The sequence below is a fragment of the Haemorhous mexicanus genome, chromosome 20 (assembly GCF_027477595.1).
Source record: "Haemorhous mexicanus isolate bHaeMex1 chromosome 20, bHaeMex1.pri, whole genome shotgun sequence".
Classification (NCBI taxonomy): domain Eukaryota; kingdom Metazoa; phylum Chordata; class Aves; order Passeriformes; family Fringillidae; genus Haemorhous; species Haemorhous mexicanus.
In genome coordinates, this window is record NC_082360.1 from 2,891,648 (window position 1) to 2,909,404 (window position 17,757).

Consider the following 17,757-nt stretch of genomic DNA (forward strand, 5'->3'; position numbering starts at 1 on the left):
CATTTTGAAGTAGAAAAGTGCCCATGTAACAGAGGACAAGGTCTCTCTTATATCTCATATATCCCAAGTAAATAACTTCTTCAATTCTGGCTAGTTTTTAACAATATCCTACTTGGTTTATGCTCACAACTAAACTCACAGCTACAACATTGTGTCCTACAAGGCCCTTTCCCCTTCAGAAAGGGCCACTAACGACAGTAAAACCAGCTAAAATTCCTTCAGTTACACCAAGGCCCAGAATATTTACAAAATGGATCCAGCTGGCAGGAATGCTTCTCTCAGTTCCATGAGGACAATCTGTGTATGAACAGCTGAACAGGAGGAAGCCCCTGAAAATGGGCACTAGTAAGCACTGTATTCTCAGAGAATCCAGTACTTTCCTTCTAGGAGTCCTTCAGCATTTGGGGGTTTTTAATTAAATCCCAAACCATGCAGATGTTCACCTAACCCCTGGCACACTGTCTGCAAACCAATACCACTATTAGGAAAGTTTTACTGCAGCTCAAGCTATGTTTTAAAAATGGTACCTTTTATTAGTTCTTTCATTATTAGGAGTACCATATCATGAAATTAAAAATCAGGAGCTCAGTGGAAATTATTTTTCTTTATTTCCTTACTAATAATTCTGCAAAGAAACAAATCCAAACTCATGCTCACATCTGATCACATCCCAGACTAATGATGTGACACTCTGGATAAGCAGGTTTGCTTTCTATTTCAGTGAGCACTACTGGAAGCACCACAGAGGGGGCAGGTTTAGCCCAAATTCCAGAGCTGTGCTGCATTTCCAAGGTGGGATTGCCACCCAGGCTCTCCCAACAAGGTTTTCACTCTGAAAATCAGATGTAACATCCTCCCCATCAGCGTGGGCTTGATGCACTTCTGTCAAAGTCCTGTCCCACTCAGTAAAGGAGGAGCACAGAGTGTCCCAGCTGCATCCTGGAGGCTGGATGGAGCTCCAGGAGCTAAAGCACAGAAGAGAACATGACCTACATGGTGGCATTGATCAGCTCTGCCTCGTTCTGCACCAGCAGCAGGGTCACCTCCATCAGGCTGGTCATGGCAGCCTCACGCACCCTGTGGAGACACAGACAGATCAGAGCAGCCACAGCAGCACTTCTCTCAATAAATACACCTTCAATTCCATCAGCTGGGTGAAGACACCAGCACAAATTCACAAGAACAGAAGCAATGACCTCTGAGAGCAGCTCCCATGTTTTGGGAGGACAAGGAATGTCCCCTCAGTCCCATTCTGTCAAACAAAGCTCACATTGCACTGAGGCTCCAACAGTGCCCTGCCTCACCAGCCTGGTTTTTATTCCAGCCAGATGTCACCAGGCTTATTCTTTATTTTAAGGATAAAACTGATAATGATCAGTAATATTTCATGTGCAAGTAGATGTATTTAAACTTAAGTGCTCTGTCTGCTTAAATTATTTTTTGAAAAAGCCAACCCACATTTTGACAGTCAGATGTTGAACACTGTCACATTCTTGTAAATTTTCAAGCTGAATATTTCCAACATTAAAAACAAGTTGTGAGTCAGAGTGGCTTAAATCTCTATGCTAAACAATAATTATTTCCCAAAAAGTTTGACCAAAATAACACTAAGTTGTGCTTGAAGTGAGTGTTATCGAGATAATGATCTTCTCCCTTCAAAATGTCTAAATACAGTTTTTCTAAAAGTGTAATTTCAATTTAAAAAATCATCAGTATGCTTGTTTTAAACCATGTCTTGTCAATCCAGGAGTTTTTAAAAGTGGTTCCTTTCCTAAGACAAGGGCAATACCTCAGTGGGTGACATGACCCTGCCCAAGACCAGGCCCAGCATGTTCACTGCATTGCTAACTCAGAGAAATGTCAGCCTTTCTCAGGAATAATTAAAAAAAAAAGGAAAAAAAATTTTGAAAAGGCTCAGCAGCCTTCTATGAGAAGAAATACACCTCTTGCTGATTTCCAAAACAACTTGAAAATAGTTGCAGGTGCAATCTAAAACTGGGTGGGACATTTGTTATTATGGTAGAAAAGGTAAATTACACCATTTTTTCCAAAGCAGCTTAAAACAAGTCTGGCAGTCTTTCATCAAGGTTATGTTTTACCAGTTTTTTGTATCATATCTGACTTAGATATTCATGTCTACCACCTGTAGACAGATCAGACATGTCCCAGCAAACCATCTGTCAAAAGAAAGGTGAAGTTTGCATATGCAGAGTAAAGTTGGTGAAACTTTCCCACGACTCTATTAAAGAAAGACAAAAATACATGTATTTTTGACAGACAGGTCAAATACATGTATTTTACCACTTCATTACCATACACAAACACTATCACCCACAGGTTAAACAAGGCTGATTCTTCATATCTAAAATAATCACCCAAGGCTGATTCTTCATATCTAAAATAACACATATCTGCCCATTTCAAATTAAAATCGTGGTTTCAGACAGTAAAATTAAGCAGCTTTTTCAAAACCAGCATTTTACTCAAAATCAACTGCTAATAAATAAAAGACAACCAAAATTACTCGATCACATTCATTTACAGAGTTCATGGCCTCTCTCTACTGAGTGTTGCTGCTCTGAGGCTTCTACACAGCATCTAAAGTATTTTAAATCTGCAGATACTGGACTTGTTCCTGAATTAGGGTAATTTCATGCTTTGTATAAACAAGTACTACTCCAGGCTGGGTAGATTTTGCTCATAAACAGGTGCAGAAAAGCACCCTGACAGGAGAATGTTTGGTTTGTAAGATCCATATTCCTGTGCTGTGTAACTCTACAGGATGGCAAGAATAACATGAACTCTTCATGATCTCTCCCATCCAAAGCTGGCAGGAACTTCCAATCAGTAAGTGCTGACACATGAAACACAAACCCAAAGAAGGACAATTCCTCTGCAGTCAGGAATTTTGAAATTTGAAATTGCCTTTCCAGATCACTGTTACTGAAGGAATGCAGAGCATTCAGAGGAATGCAGTGTCACACTGAATCTTCTCTGCATCTTAGGGGGACCTTGAAGACTGAGGAATGCCATGAAAATAGGACTGCTGGGGACTTAATATGACTAACATCTTATTAATCTTATTCAGTTTACTAAATTTATTAATCTACCTATGCTACCTGCAGATTTCCCATCAGCAGACGTATTCCTATAGATTTATGATTTATTCTTGCAGTCCCATATCTGAAATCATTGACATCCTAAACTTACAAAATACTTGGTGATGCTGCAGCACAATTGAGAGCTTTTATCCCTCTCAACACGTTATGCAGCTGCTCCCTCTCCTGGCAAAGAATCCCCACAACAGCAATGTGCAGCAGGAGAGAGCAGGCAGGACCAAATGTGTTGTTTCAAATAAAGAGAAGTAATGTTTAAATCCCTGGTTTGCAACTGAATACATTCCTGGTATTCACTAAAAGGAACTAATGTCACCCACAGAACCAGAAAAAGGCTTAAATTCAGTTTTGAACATATCAATCCCCATATTCCAAATTTTTGAGGAAGGACAACCAAAACTTGTCACCCTCACTTTCTACTTCTCCTTGTGCCGTGCATTCCTAATTCCTACCTAGGCTCAAATCTCCAAAATATCAAATCTCCAAAAGCTTGGAGCTCCTGTTTCTGAGAGGTTTAAAAGACACATCAGCTTTCCATTGGACACCAAAGCTGGCCAGGATCTGACCCCCCCTTACCATCCTCCAACGTCCCCCCGGCTGTCGGTGGTGTAGTCGGTGACACCGGAGAGCAGCGTGGCATAAATCTGATCAACATTCTCCCTGCACACAAACTCCTGCTGGGATCCATCTCCCTTCACACCCACTGTCTGGCAAACCCTTCAAAAAAAGAGGAAAAGAAGGGATGGGAGGCGATTAAGAGCAAGCTTTGTTCTGTTGGTTAATAAAACTGATGTCCACTACAGATGGAATGAGGAATAGTTCTGGGCTGAATTTGACCTGAGGAGTTCTGAGCAGTGTTTGGGTTCAAAGGAACACTGGCAAAGCTAAGATCTCAGCAGGGAAGTTGCTTTACTTCCTTTACCTGTTTTTTTTTACATTAAACTCTCCTATAAAATGCAGAAAAAAATCAAAGTACTCCAGAAAAGCTTTCACATCTATAACATGACAGAAATGAACTTGCTTCAATGTCTGTCAGTCCCTGAGCTCTCCTTAAAATGAAGTCACCAAGAAGAGCAAATGGCCAACACAATGTGCATTGAACCTGATATTGAACTTCTTTACCTTGAAGACACAGGGTTTTTAGCAGTGCAACAGTTTAAAAGCATAAAATATTAATGTATACTATTAACTGCACTGTGACATCCAACACAGAAAATACTCCTTTAAACAAAAGGCACAGTTTCTTTAAATCATTTCAATCTTTTTAAGATTGTGGAAAAACATATATCCTTCCTCCTCAGTAAAGCTCATTAAATTGCAGCCCATGAGAAAAGCAAACATTAAAATACACTCCAGGTAGTCAGTTAACTGATAAAAACCTGACAGCACTATCAGAGCTGAAGTCCACAGTCAGGTGTGTGGTAATGCTCTGAATTAAAAACAAACAGTAATGGACATGCAGTCAAGATATATGTGTGTGATTGTAAATGGTTTTAAGACTCGTGCTCCCAGCTCCCAGCTGAATGAACAAGAGAAAGCTTCTACAGAAAGATTTAAAATTAGACACAAGCAGGGGTGAGAAACATACTTTGCAATTGCTATTAAGGCATCTCTCCTGGCTTCAGCAAAGCTCACATCTTCAGGGGAAATTATTGTAACTTTTTTTAGACCTTCTAAAACCTGAAAAAAATACAAAGATTGAGATATATAAACCCAAAGCATTTTTTACTATGTTAAATCTAGATATCAGAGTAAAATGAGTTCAATCCTGTATGAAGGAACCAAGCAGGCAGCAGAGTTTGGATTCTCACCAGGAGAGGCCTGTAAGGTTTTACACAACATCACCAGAGTATTACAGAAATTCATCTGTACTTCTACCAGTTCTTCTTGTTCATGGGAGCAATATATCTAAAAAATGAGAACAGCAGGCTAAGTTTGCATTCTGTCTGGGGCAGGGTAACCTTATGGAAATACCATTTCTATTTTGTGGAATTGTGCCTAAGGGCAAAGGCCTCTGCTCTCTGCTGCAGCTTTTTAGATCCTCAAGGCACTTAGGTATAAGTTTCTGCTAAAAGCTAAAATCTATATTCTGAATCTGTATTTTTATTTCACTCTGTGGCTCATATATCTCCAGGGGTTTCAATTCAATCCCTGCAGCAAATCTCTCTTCCCCCCTCTCTCCTCTCTTCCCTTGGACCAATACCCCATAGCAAAGGGTTAATCCAACCTCTGGCTTGCCATTAACACTACTGAAGCAGGACTAAACATTAATTATCAGAAACCGTGGCAAGCTCGACTCATGATGATTTTCTGTGCATTAGCATTCAAACCCCTCTGACAAAGACCTTTAATTATGATCATTATTATTAATTTGATTACTGTCACAGGTTTCACTCCTTCATTCCAATGCTCCTATTTTCTCACCTGCTGGAGCCTGCCCTTCAGCAGGAATCTTGGAAGGGCCCCAAGAGCTCGTGAAAAGCCACAACGAATCATTTCCTCTGTGTTTTGTAGTTCTGAAACATACTGTGTCACCAGCTCATCTGGAAAAAATACAATTGCAGAGTGAAAAGCAACCACCACACTGTTAGAATTTCATATCTGGCTAAGGAAAAAAAATAAGGGAAAGATCCTCTAAACAAAGCAGCTGGAAAATTTTGGAATTTGTTGACCTATAATGTAGAATACCTTCATTTTCTACAGGAAAAGGATAAAAATTTTAAGATGTTCACTTTTACATGGATGAATTCCTATTTTCTGTCTAAAAATCTGACTTTGCATTTATACTAAGCCTATTACTTCAGAGAGAGAAAAGACAAACTTCTCAAAGAGTTTTCACGTTTTAGACATCCAACTAATAAGTACAAGCACAAATTTCTGGCTAAGGGGAGCAAGTTCTTTTCCTATTTCTAGGTCTCCATGTTTTATCACTGGATAAGTGTTCTGGGTTAGGCAGGAGATCCCCAGGTTTGTGAAGATCAGTTCTTTTAACAGTTTTCCCTCAGCAAACTCCTGACTGGAGTCCTGTTTTAGCACACACACAGATCATAACTAAACAGTGAGATAATTTCAGATCATCAATGAAGTTGGGTGTTTTGGAGGAGAAGGCTCAGGAAGAAATGTCACCTTTGGTTCTGTGTGCTGGCACAGGACATAGCAGGGACAGTGACCCTACAAACAGCAGCAGAGTCAAAAGGCACAAGAATAAACACAGAATAAACCCAGCTGGGCATGGAAAAAGGAGCCTCAGCAAACATGCAAAGTGATATCAAGGAGAAAATGAGGGTGTAGGAAAAAATAAAAAGAGGAAAAGTCAGGAACAGGTTCACATTTCTGCTGCAGTCTTTATCTCAGACTTACAGCCAATACCTCCTTTACCCAATTTTTCACATTAAACTCTCCTGTAAAATGCAGAGAAAACCAAAGTACTTCAGGAAAGCTTCTCTGAGCCACCTGCAATAAGCACAGCTCTGATTCAGACAGGAGCAAGGTGGTCTTATCAATCCCCTTACTGCACAGACACCTTTTAATCCTCAAAGAAAAAGAAGCAGAGATCCTGGGAAGATTACATAATTGTGCCAGTGCTTACTGTAATCTAAGGTTTAAATGGTTGAGCAATATTTGCTAGAGGAAGAAAGAAGAGTTGCCATAAGAAACTCCCCATTCATCACAATTCCTGTTTTTTTAAACCCCAACGCAATGGACAGGCCCCAACTTGTCCCTGCCATCAGCAGCCCAGCTCCCTGGCCAGAGGTGAGCAGCACCTCCAGATAAGCACATTTATTTGAAACTTTCCAAAGCACCAGGGTGTTGGGAGTCCTGAGGCCACAGGAAGATGCAGTGCTTGCTGTGACAGCAAGAAGATCTTGAGCACTGAGGCTGTGACAGTCTCCACTCTGAGTGATGGGAATTTCAGGTTGACATTTTAGCCAAATGACACAGCAACGAGCAAAAAACAGCTCTTGACTTATAACCACCCAGTAATTGTGGTGCAAAGTGCAATGCAAATGTTAATATTCTTCTAAGAGCTTCAGCTTCATAAACCAACAGGGCCTGTGAAGTGTCTACACTATGAATTCCACACAACCCATCCTGAAAGAACATTAAAAGAGAAAGTCAGCAAAACCAAACCAGAGCACACTAAGACAGGAAAACACTAAGAGAAGGTCAAAACAAACAGAGGCAAAAGTAGTGATTCAACAAACTGCAGCTTTATAAGGACAGACTGAGAGTATCAAACTGCTAAAGCAGCCTTGACTGGTGCTTTCATTGCAATCATCAAGCAGCAGCAAAACTCTGGTTAAATTTTACCAAAAGCTTTTTTTTTTCCCCCTAATCCCCCTGATCATGTCCAGACCTGCTTTAACTGATTTATCTCAGGCACCTGCACTGTGCTGAATGTCTCCTGCACTTCTGCAGCTTCCACTCATCCCCACATCCCTCATACACTCTGGGAGGGCTTTTACTACTGGATTTCAATCCCACAACAGACAGGCATGAAATTTGTATGTTTTATGGGTACAGACATCAAATCCATCTTTTTTATTATTTGTTTTCTTTTAAAGATGCTTGCATGTGTAATGTCACTTCTGTTATCACGTTGGGAGCAGGCTCCAGTGCAGCCAAGGCCAAATAAAAGGGTACTCAAGATGGAGCTGAGCAGAGAGTTTTCTAGAACAGAAAAAACTGTCAATTCACAATTCTCCTTCAGAAAGTCCCATGAGAAATTTTACCTGTGCCTACAAATTTGACCTAATTATGTCCCTAGACCATCACAGCCACATTGCCATGGTCCCTCCAAGCACAAGGCAGATGAAAAGTATCCAGGAAAAAATCATGAGGCTTCAGAGGGGTCCAAATGAGTAAAGCAAGAACATCTGCAGCCTGTACTTGCAGCAGATCCCTTCTCCTTCCTGACTTGGGCACCTGCCTGAGTTTTCCAGTCCACTTTTACAGCAACTTGAAACTTCATCCTTACACAAAATTTGCCCTATCACCTTTTCAAGTCATTTTTAGTTTGTTTGCTTTGACTCAGCATTGCCTCCTCCTGCCCAGCACGTTCTGGTTTGACACATGAGCCTTTCCTGAGCTTGTGGGGATTTCATCTGCCTTGGGACCAGATCACATCTTCCCATGCTGCCCACAAAGAATCTGGCAGGCAGGGCCCAAGTCCAGCAGGGAAAGAGCCATTTTGGGGTTTGGGTTAATTTTTTTTTACTAAGATTTAGCACTATATAAAGTATTTTCAAATCAGGATAAGCTGCTTTTATAGTTCAGCCCTAAAGTCTTTGGGGCATGGACTGCATGTGAATACATATGTGCTCAATATCAACATCATTTTGGGAACAACTCTAAGACAAATAAATAATAGGTGTTTTGTTACCTGATTTAATAATGGCAAGAAATAGAGAAAGAAATCAATATTTTATTAAGTACATGTAGTCACTGTCGTATTTAGAAAAACAAGAATATAAATGTTAAAATATTTATCTGTACAATATAGCAATTTGTCTCTGATGGCCATGATACAATCTGATCCTTGAAAGGAAGACAGGTACAAGAAAAGCAGTATAAAAAAAGATGCTGATTCACACACCCCTAAGGGAAGTTTAAGCCTCCTGCTGTGCTGCTGATCCCAACACAAACACACAAGCTTTCCCATGCACATTTACCAGAACTCTGGGTGTCCTTTTCTATCCTTTTCTCATCCCTTAGCAACTCTCCTGTAAGTCAGCCATGTTCTCTGGCAGAGTTTATCAAAACAGGATGTGAAAATTATTCACTTTGTTAAAATTTAGGATTTTAGAAACGCACAATCTTTGGTTCTTTGTTTTACAGTATGGAACAGAACAGCAACATTAATTTGCCTCATTATTGTGGTGCCTTCTCCTCACCTCCAGTCTAAAGCCAGCATTTATGGAGGAAATGAGGCATTTCCTACACTTCCAGCTGTCATTTTTCAGACAACTTTCAGCTGTCACTGATTTTTTCTTTTGAAGAAGAATTTGAAGTTGTTTTAAAACCAAAATCCTTGTTCTGTGCAATCCCTCCAAAGTACAAGTTTTGTCCAGCCCAGCACTCTGTGCCTCTGTGTTAAACATGAATCATTACCCTGCAGAGCTGGATCAGCTTCTCCCCTCTCGTTGATGTAAAATTCATTGCACAGAGCAGCCAGTGCAGACACTGCAGACTCCTGCAACAGAGGCACAGAAATGTATTTACTCACCTCAGAGCTTTTTAGAATTTTTAAGGAAAAATAAAGTGGATTTAAAAAAAATTCTTTTCAGATACTGGCATTTCATTTCTTATTATTTCTTCCCAATACTGGTTTAGTAAGGAAATTTATGTAAGAAAAAACCAGATTTTCATCTTATTCCTTCAATATGACCAGTAAGCTAAATTAGCATTTAAAACAAGAACAGTAATGCATGAAATGTATTTTCAGTTCAGATGAAAGATCTCCAGGATGACACAGCACCACAAAACACATAAGCCATTATTTCATCTTATTTCATATATACCCATATCCTGATGCCAGACTGACAAGAAACAAACCCTACAGAAAGGAAACACAGACAAGAACATGGACTGAAGGTTATAAACAAAAAGCCCAAACATCCAGGATCACAGGCCTTGTGTCCTAATCTGGATTGGCTTAGAAAAGGATCAGTGGTTGTGTGTTACACCTGAGCCTCCTCATTTTTAGAGTGGTTTCAGTTCCTGATACAGAACACAAAATAACTCAGCTGCTATCTCAGAAAGCACAGAATAGAATATGGAATAGAATTTAATAGAATACATAACAGAATAGAATTTAGGGCTGAATTATACTTTTCAGCTGATAATATAATGTTACCCAAAATTATAATAAATTTGAAAGCACACAAAAGCTGTGCATTGTTCACTTCATGTTAACAACAATACCTACCAACACTCATGCTCTCCAGGTACAGGAAATCTCAGCTGTAACTCAGAAATCCTGCCCAGCTGATTCATTCTGCCCTCCAAGACACCTCAGACAAGTTCTCTATGCAAAATCAAGGACTTGAAAGAAAACCAGCACTCACCTAAACAATATTCTAACTACCACAGGGATAATAGTAACAAAACATGCAGAATTATCCAACTGCTCTAGATCAGGAACCTTTAAAGGCCAAGTTATCCAACCTCTGCCATGGGCAGGGACACCTGGGACCAGACCAGGTTGCTCAGATGTTTCACTTTCTAAATGAAATGTTTTTCACCTTAAATGTATGAAGTTAAACTGGAAGAGAATACTGTATGTCAGAAAAAAAAGAGAATACTTCTCAAAATCTTAAGCATTGCCCTTAAAAATATTTCTCTCTAAAACAGAAGCAGAAATAAGTGAGAATTGCCATTTAGTAAATACACTTTGTTTGGCTTTAACTGATGTTTACCAACCAATCAAAATTCTCTACAGCCTATAATTAATTCCTTTAAGCTTTTGATTTAAAAATTCCAGTTGTAAGACATGCCAGCACTTTGAATAAATTGTTAATAATACCAAAAGAATATCCTAAGAATTCAAATTTCTTTTTTAAATTTCCTTCAGTGATTTGGATACAACTCCATTCTCTTCTGTGTCCCAAGGAAAGCTTTAAAAGATGAGGTGTGAGATACCTGAAATGTCTTTTTATCTTATGACTAACACCTAAGACAATGAACACAGTGTGTTAAATTCAGATTGGCTGTAAGCTCTAGCAGGGCAGAAATTGCCTTCATAATTCAGCAGAGATCAAACTGCCATGGGATTTCTTGGGAAAATTAGGGTGAATAACTGGAGGTGTTAAGATGATGTAAATGAAACAGCATGAGACACATCTATCAATGGATTTAATATTCAGAATCAGAGCAGTCTGAGAGCATAGAAAGAGAATTTGCAGCAGAGTTTAATGGAAAATTGAAGCTGCTTGTCCTGAATAACTCTGGTAACTCACAGCAAAGCTCACAGAGTACCTGTGGACGTCATTCAGAGCATTTTTAACTCTCACAAGAGTTCTCTGAAATCACATATAATACAAGTACACCAAAAACAGAAGCAAAACACCCTCTAAATATAACCACAGAGCCACCAGGGAGCAGCTTCCAGCCCCATCAGCCTGTCCAGAGGTACAGAAAGGAACAACCTTTGGGATAACTGCTCAAGTATTAATCAGAAAGGTCCACTGGAATCTTGAGGAATTCAAAACACACTTTATAAAATACTCCTCTCACATATCTAAGAAACATGCATTCAAGAACCAGTAAGATCCCAAGGATATTCCACCAAAGGAAAGCAGAAGTATTTCTCATTTTGTATTTCATGGGACCACATCAAGGAGGAGAAATTCTTGTACCTTTATGTGCTGTCGTGCAGCACTGGAAACAAGAGTGAGGTGTCTTAGGCTGTCATTTATCAACCACTGCCAACCACCTGCAACAGCAAGGAACACAAACAGCTTTACCTTTTCTTGCTTTCTGAACTTCAACATCCTCCATGGAATCTTTCCCCAGACCAGCAATGACACAGATCAATCTGTGTCCTTGGTTTTCCCAACTAAACAAGGCTGTGACTGCCAGCAGAGCTGCTCCAGACTGGGTTACCATGCCCACACTGACCACCCCATGCCTGCTGATGCTGAGTACTGCACATTTTATTTCTTGTCAACAGCCAAAAACCAAATTTTCAAATTGCACCAGCATCTGCTGCAGTATTTGTCTATCTTTTTGGTATTTTTTAAAATGTGTTAGACCACCCAACCCCATTAATTTTACTTCTTTGAAAAGCATAATTTCTTAATACTTTAATGAACAGTTACCACAGTCATGGAAGGTTATTTAAAACAGGACTTACTGATTATTGGATCTCCTCTGAATGGCATTTTTGATAGTGACAACTTCTCAATTAAAGTGCAGACTGCAATAAAATAAGTTTGAGAACAAGATAAATACCCCCCAGTAAAGAGAAACTGTAGCAATTTTGAAGGGACAATCACAGAAAGTTACAGTAGCATTAATTTTAAATTGAAGTACATTTGCAAACAGATATTAAAAATAAAGGAAATTGAAAACTGAAGGAAATTACATTTGTACAGAAATCACTGTGATGCAGTAACTGTCCTCTGACATGAGTTAGCCCCATCATTCCAGCAAATCCCTTCTTTGGGGGGATGTTTTCCCCTCTGCATTCAAGGTGGGCACACACATATCAGCCCCTTTTTTTTTGCTCTACAGCCTGGAAATAGCAGTGTAGCATAAGTGACAGTAAACCAGCTGAGACAAGGATAACACTACAGGCACCAAAAACTATTCAAATGTACATGACAGGTTTTCCTTCTTATTCCCATTGTTTTTGAACCTCCAAGGAGTGGCATTTGCTCACTGCACACAGCTGGGAGCTATGAAACTGGATGTAACTTTATTTCCTTTGATACTTGGAATATATGAGCACATCCTTTTCATAAGAAAGCCCTCATTATTTTTAATCTATGAACTTATTAGAGTTCTAATGCTTACAAACCCACTTTGAGAATTGTATTTTTTAAAACGTTTTGAGGATTTTTGGGGGAATGGAGATTACCACAATAAACACTGCAAATTTAATCTATGAATTTAAGAGGGTTCTAATGCTCACAAACCCACTTTGAGAATTGTATTTTTTAAAGGTTTTGAGGCTTTTTTGGGGAATGGAGATTAACACAGGAAACATTCCAAATTTTCTGTCCAACAGATTGACAGTATTGCTCAAATGAAAGCTCAGCACTTGGGGAATACCATTATCTTTCACCTCCTGATGTTCAGTTCAAATAAATGAGATTGGTCCAGCTCCACGTCACTGCCTGGCTGCTTTAGAGTTGGTGGAGAGGAGGGAAAGGACAGAAGAAGGTGCAGTATAAATTAATGCCATTGTTTTGTTTTCTTCTCCTCCCACAACCTGATTTTTGACTCTTCCTCTGGGCTCCATACACAGCTCATCACCTCCATTTATCATCAACTTACTGGGCTCCAAATCTACTCCTGAACTCAGTCCTCACTATGGCAATGGCACACCAAACCCTCTCAGTACTCTGTGTCAGCTTCTCTGTGCTAATATTTATTCACAGACAAGTGCAACGTGACTAAACCCAAGTTTAGTCTCTTGGGGTTCCTCCTTAGCTCCCTGCACTTCTTTGTGCTCTTTTGTGGTTGAGACCATCATCTTCATTAGACATGCAGGCAATTTGTGGAACATTTTCAATTCTTCTCTCATTCCACCTACACACTTGTATCATGTCAAAATACTGCCATTTGTATTTCTCCAAAACCATGAAATGTTCAGCTGCTTAAAAGCTAAAACATATCACAAAAAACCTATTCCTTCAGCTTGCATTTTTGTGTCAAATCTCACTCAAATCCCCCTTCTCTTCCACCTCAGTGCTGAAGCTCTTTCCCCCACGAGGGCTGGATGGTTTCAGATCTTCCAAGCTGGAATCTGCTCTGCAGCACTTCCTTCATTCAGCTCACAAGCAGGAAACCAAGTTGGCACCATTTCCTCATCCACCCAGGCTACCTCTTCCTGCAACACCCTTCCTTTTCACAGCATGCAACAATCTTCCAAATCCATCTTTTCTGTGGTGCCACACTCCCCACAGACTGCTGTTTATATGGTCTTTGTGCTTCACTTCTGTGCACACACGTGTTATGATAAAATCATTATTTCCACCATGGCTTCTGTCTAAAAGTGCAGATTGTATCTCTTCTGGAGAGGAATCTGAGTAAATCACTGAAGGAAGACAGTTCAACCCTGAAAAAACTTCACTGTGTGCAACAGCAGAAGGACACAGTGTGACACAGAGCCCAGAACCACCTCCAGCTCTTACAGAGTTATTCCAAGTGCATTGGTTATTATTGACACCCCATGCCCTGCTGCACCCATCTGCTCATTGGCCTCCAAAGTTCATCTTTTCTTAATTACTGTGCAGACTTGGCTTACACATTCAACACAACACATGCAAAACAAACTGGAAACACATCAACAGCCAGATTCCTCAGGGCACCTCTGGTGCTGGCCCAGCCCAGCTGAGGTACTTACCAGCTGGTCTCATCAGCTCTCCACCTAAACCCCTGCAAAGCAGAAACAGCCTTCAGAGAACAACCCAGCACAGTGAGGTAAAAAGCACCTCAAAACCATTTCAGAATGAAAGCAGAGCACAGAATACCCAGTTTAGTGTTTGATCAACTCTGCTTCCTTTTAAATCAACTCTTCTTGACTTCAGCATGATTAATACAAACCTCTCCTGAATATTAAGCTTTCTTCTTGCAAAAATGCACTCCCAGTCTTGCTAATCTTTAATGTGAATAATAAAAAGACTGGCAAGTTCATTTTGCTTTTCTTTTCACTTCCTTCAGGAACATTCCAACCCCATGAGACTGTCCAAAGGACTTTCCAGTCATGCAGTCTCTACCAGCTTCTGATTTCCACAAATGAAAAGGAACTACATGCAATTTTTAAATAAAATCATCTTCTCTCTAAAACTAAATAGAAACTTCCCTTCCCAGTTCCCATTTTCACATGTTATTGGTTTCCTCTCCTGGTGAGATTTACCACCCTTCTCCTGTCCTGCTCAAGCCCCCTCCCAGGTGATTTTGTGTTTATCACCACAAGAAACACATCAGAAAAGGGAGAGAAACAAATGGCTCAAGCTACCTCAGACCCTCCTGAGGTAAAGCTGTGCTCCTCAAGGATGGTTTCACCAGCTCAGACCTCAGCCCAGTTCCTCTGTCTGAACAGGAGCCTGGCCAGCACCAGCACTGGGAGAAGAAAATCTGAACTGGGCAGAAAGTGGGGAGAGGGAAAAGCACCCTGGAAATGGCAGGGCCTGTTTGCAATCTTTGGCTTCTCCTGGCTGTGGGCAGAGACTTCTCCTGACCCCACAGAGCAGAGTCTGCTGCTTGTCTGGATTCCCAGCCCCAAGGCAATGCCTGAGGAGTTTCACTCAGTGTCAGCCTCTGTGGCTTCACTGCTCCATTTTGTGAACCTTTGACCTCCCCTTCCTTTGGATATTTCCTCCCTTGACTCCTCATTGTCTGCCTTCACTTCTGCAGGAATATTTCCTCCCTGAGGTGTGCCAAACCCTTCATCACCTGTTTGCATGTCCATGCTCTGGCAGAAACTCCCAGCAAGGGCAGCAACAACAAAGACCTGTTTACTTGCTTGTTGTTTTTTGTTTATTTTAAACATTTTCTTCCCTCCTCTCCTCCTCCCTCCCCACAATAAAATTAGTAGCTGTGCTCAGAAGGCCAGCTTAGCAATCCTAACAGCTCTTACAACTTTGTTCTCCAGTTTATCCCTTTGTATGAGCTTCAAAAGCCTGAACATTTGAAACAGGTTTTTCCATTGCACACGAGGAGGTCCCTTCTGCAATATGCTCTGGGTTTCTGACTGCTCAACAATTTCATTGGTGGTTCAGGTAACACAGAGATGCCAACTCCACAATATTCCATTTTCCACAGGTCAGCACTTCCTTTAATTGAGAAACTTTTGCTTTCCACAATCAATACAGATTGGGCTTAATTGAATAATCCCCAGCTCAGTTTATCATTGTAGGAAGCAAGCACAGGTTCTACATCCCCATGCTGATAAGGTTGTATTGTCTACCCCACCTTCCTGCCATGCTCTGCTCTCCAGCTTCTAAAAAATGTAAATTAGAAAACAAAAAAAGTGATGCAAGGAGTCGAGACAGCAGCAAAAGCAGGTGACTGATGTGGCAAGCCTTGCTTCCTCTTCCACACTTCTTCTCCCCTTTATTTTGCCTTCACCCATTCCTTGCCTTACTGCAAATGAGTAGAAAATAATCACCTTGCAAATGTGTTTGGCGTGCACCAGTCTGCTGATGCAGGGATTCAGATATGGACTGCTCTGCTCCAACTACAAAGCAAGGACTGACTCACAAAGGCTGCTCCTCTCCATTTCCTCACACTGCCAAAAAGGAAGTCAGGCCACTCCAAGCTGTGCTGATGGTGATAATTTGAGTGCTGTCCCTTCCTCTGGCGTTTCACCAACTCCAGTTCAGTTCAGAGCCTCTCTGAGGATTGCTGTCCCCATGCCAGAATGCAGGAAGGTGACAGGGATTTGCATAGCAACTTCTCCACGAGGCACAAACTCCAATCCAGTCCCTCTTGGTGGCACCATGACCTGAGTGTGCTCCTCTGCAAAGCTTCCTGACTTGGTTCTTGCTCAGACACTCTGCATGTCCACCAATAAAGCTAATTTTGTTCTCCCTTTCCACAGCTCATCCATATTTCACTTTTAAGAACCAAAAATTCTGTCATATTCCAAGATCTTTCCTCAGCCCATGCTTGGTTTGTCAAACATGATGCACATCTTTCTATTAACTTTATCTCACTCCACAGTATTTCACTAAATTAAAAAGATACAGATCTACCTAATTCAGAGATTCTGAATTTTGCTGTACAGTCAGCATTCCTCTTTTTTATTCCAAAAACACATCCACAAGTTGCATCACATTATTAGATGTACCTGTTTCAAGCTTTAATTATTAATTCAATTTGCAAATTGACTGATGCAGTGCCCAGGCTCCACAAGCTCCTGAGCATTCCTCCCTGTGTGCAGCTCCACAGCAATGCTGCTCTCCTAGAAACATCCTGGCATGAGTCACAATGTGTGGAAAATTAAACATAGAATCCCTTGCAGAATTGAGGAATTAACATTACTGACCTAAGAATGACAATGACAGATTCTCTTTTATAGTTCCATTGGATGAATCAGAACCAGTGACAGTGCTGTTCTCAAGGCATAAAGAAGTTCAAAGTACTTTTGTGGATTTATTTTTTTAAATTATTTTAAGCCTGCTGCTTTTTGTGCAAAAGCCAGAATTCCTCTTCAAGATAATAAAAACAGCAGTAACTGAAGCTGTTTGGAATTGAAAAGCATCTATGTTTTCACAGATATTCAAATCTGAAGTAAGAAGTACTGGAACAGCTGAAGAGATTCAGTTGTAAATACTGGATTTTGGGAAAGCTGAGAACACGGATTTCACCTCCACATGAACAGCAACCAAGCATTTGCCTTGGGAACTCTGTCCCAGACAGAAGTGAGGTTTCTTTAAAGGTCCAGGTTGCACATTGCCTGGGGTTTGGAGGTACAGAATGGCTTTATCAGAGGGTACACCAGGGGAAAAGGGAAACCCCTGAGCTCAGCTGAATAGTTTAACAAAGCTTTCATGGCCAACCCTTCAGGATGCACAGAATAAACCACACCAACAGGAGAAACACCAAGGTTTAGGCTACTGTAAATTCTTAATCCCACGTTGTATTCTAACATCAGAATGCTACAGGTGAAATCCTGGCTCTATGGCAGTAAAAGCTTTCCCAGTGACTTCGGTTTGTAGCAGAATTTCACCTTGTAACTCTTCAGAGGACAGTGCAGCAGCATCTCACAGAGCCTTCCAGGCCCTGGGTGCACAAAACCCTCTGAACCTGGAGGAACTGTTAAGATGAGCTTTGTTGCAAAGCTGGAATTCTTTGCTGATTAAGCTCATATGCCTAAAAAAAACCAACCTCTTTTAGGCAGATGCATGCCAAGAAACACATTTGCCCTGAAACCATCAAGATCAGTTACAACCTTCAAGGTCTTTGAAAT

At 40.6% G+C, this 17,757-nt stretch overlaps 1 protein-coding gene across 2 annotated transcripts in view; it reads right to left on the reverse strand.

Annotated features, from left to right (window-relative positions):
• The window catches only part of TBCD (tubulin folding cofactor D), a 120,867-nt gene that overhangs the window by 23,597 nt on the left and 79,513 nt on the right, over window positions 1-17,757 (reverse strand). For both annotated transcript variants that reach the window (XM_059864302.1, XM_059864300.1), the window contains exons 24-31: window positions 14,188-14,219; window positions 11,971-12,033; window positions 11,474-11,550; window positions 9,228-9,309; window positions 5,541-5,659; window positions 4,705-4,796; window positions 3,693-3,833; window positions 994-1,077 (exon numbers count right to left, since the gene is read on the reverse strand). In XM_059864302.1, coding sequence (XP_059720285.1) covers window positions 994-1,077; window positions 3,693-3,833; window positions 4,705-4,796; window positions 5,541-5,659; window positions 9,228-9,309; window positions 11,474-11,550; window positions 11,971-12,033; window positions 14,188-14,219 — 690 coding nt within the window. The remainder of the gene's footprint in view (window positions 1-993; window positions 1,078-3,692; window positions 3,834-4,704; window positions 4,797-5,540; window positions 5,660-9,227; window positions 9,310-11,473; window positions 11,551-11,970; window positions 12,034-14,187; window positions 14,220-17,757) is intronic.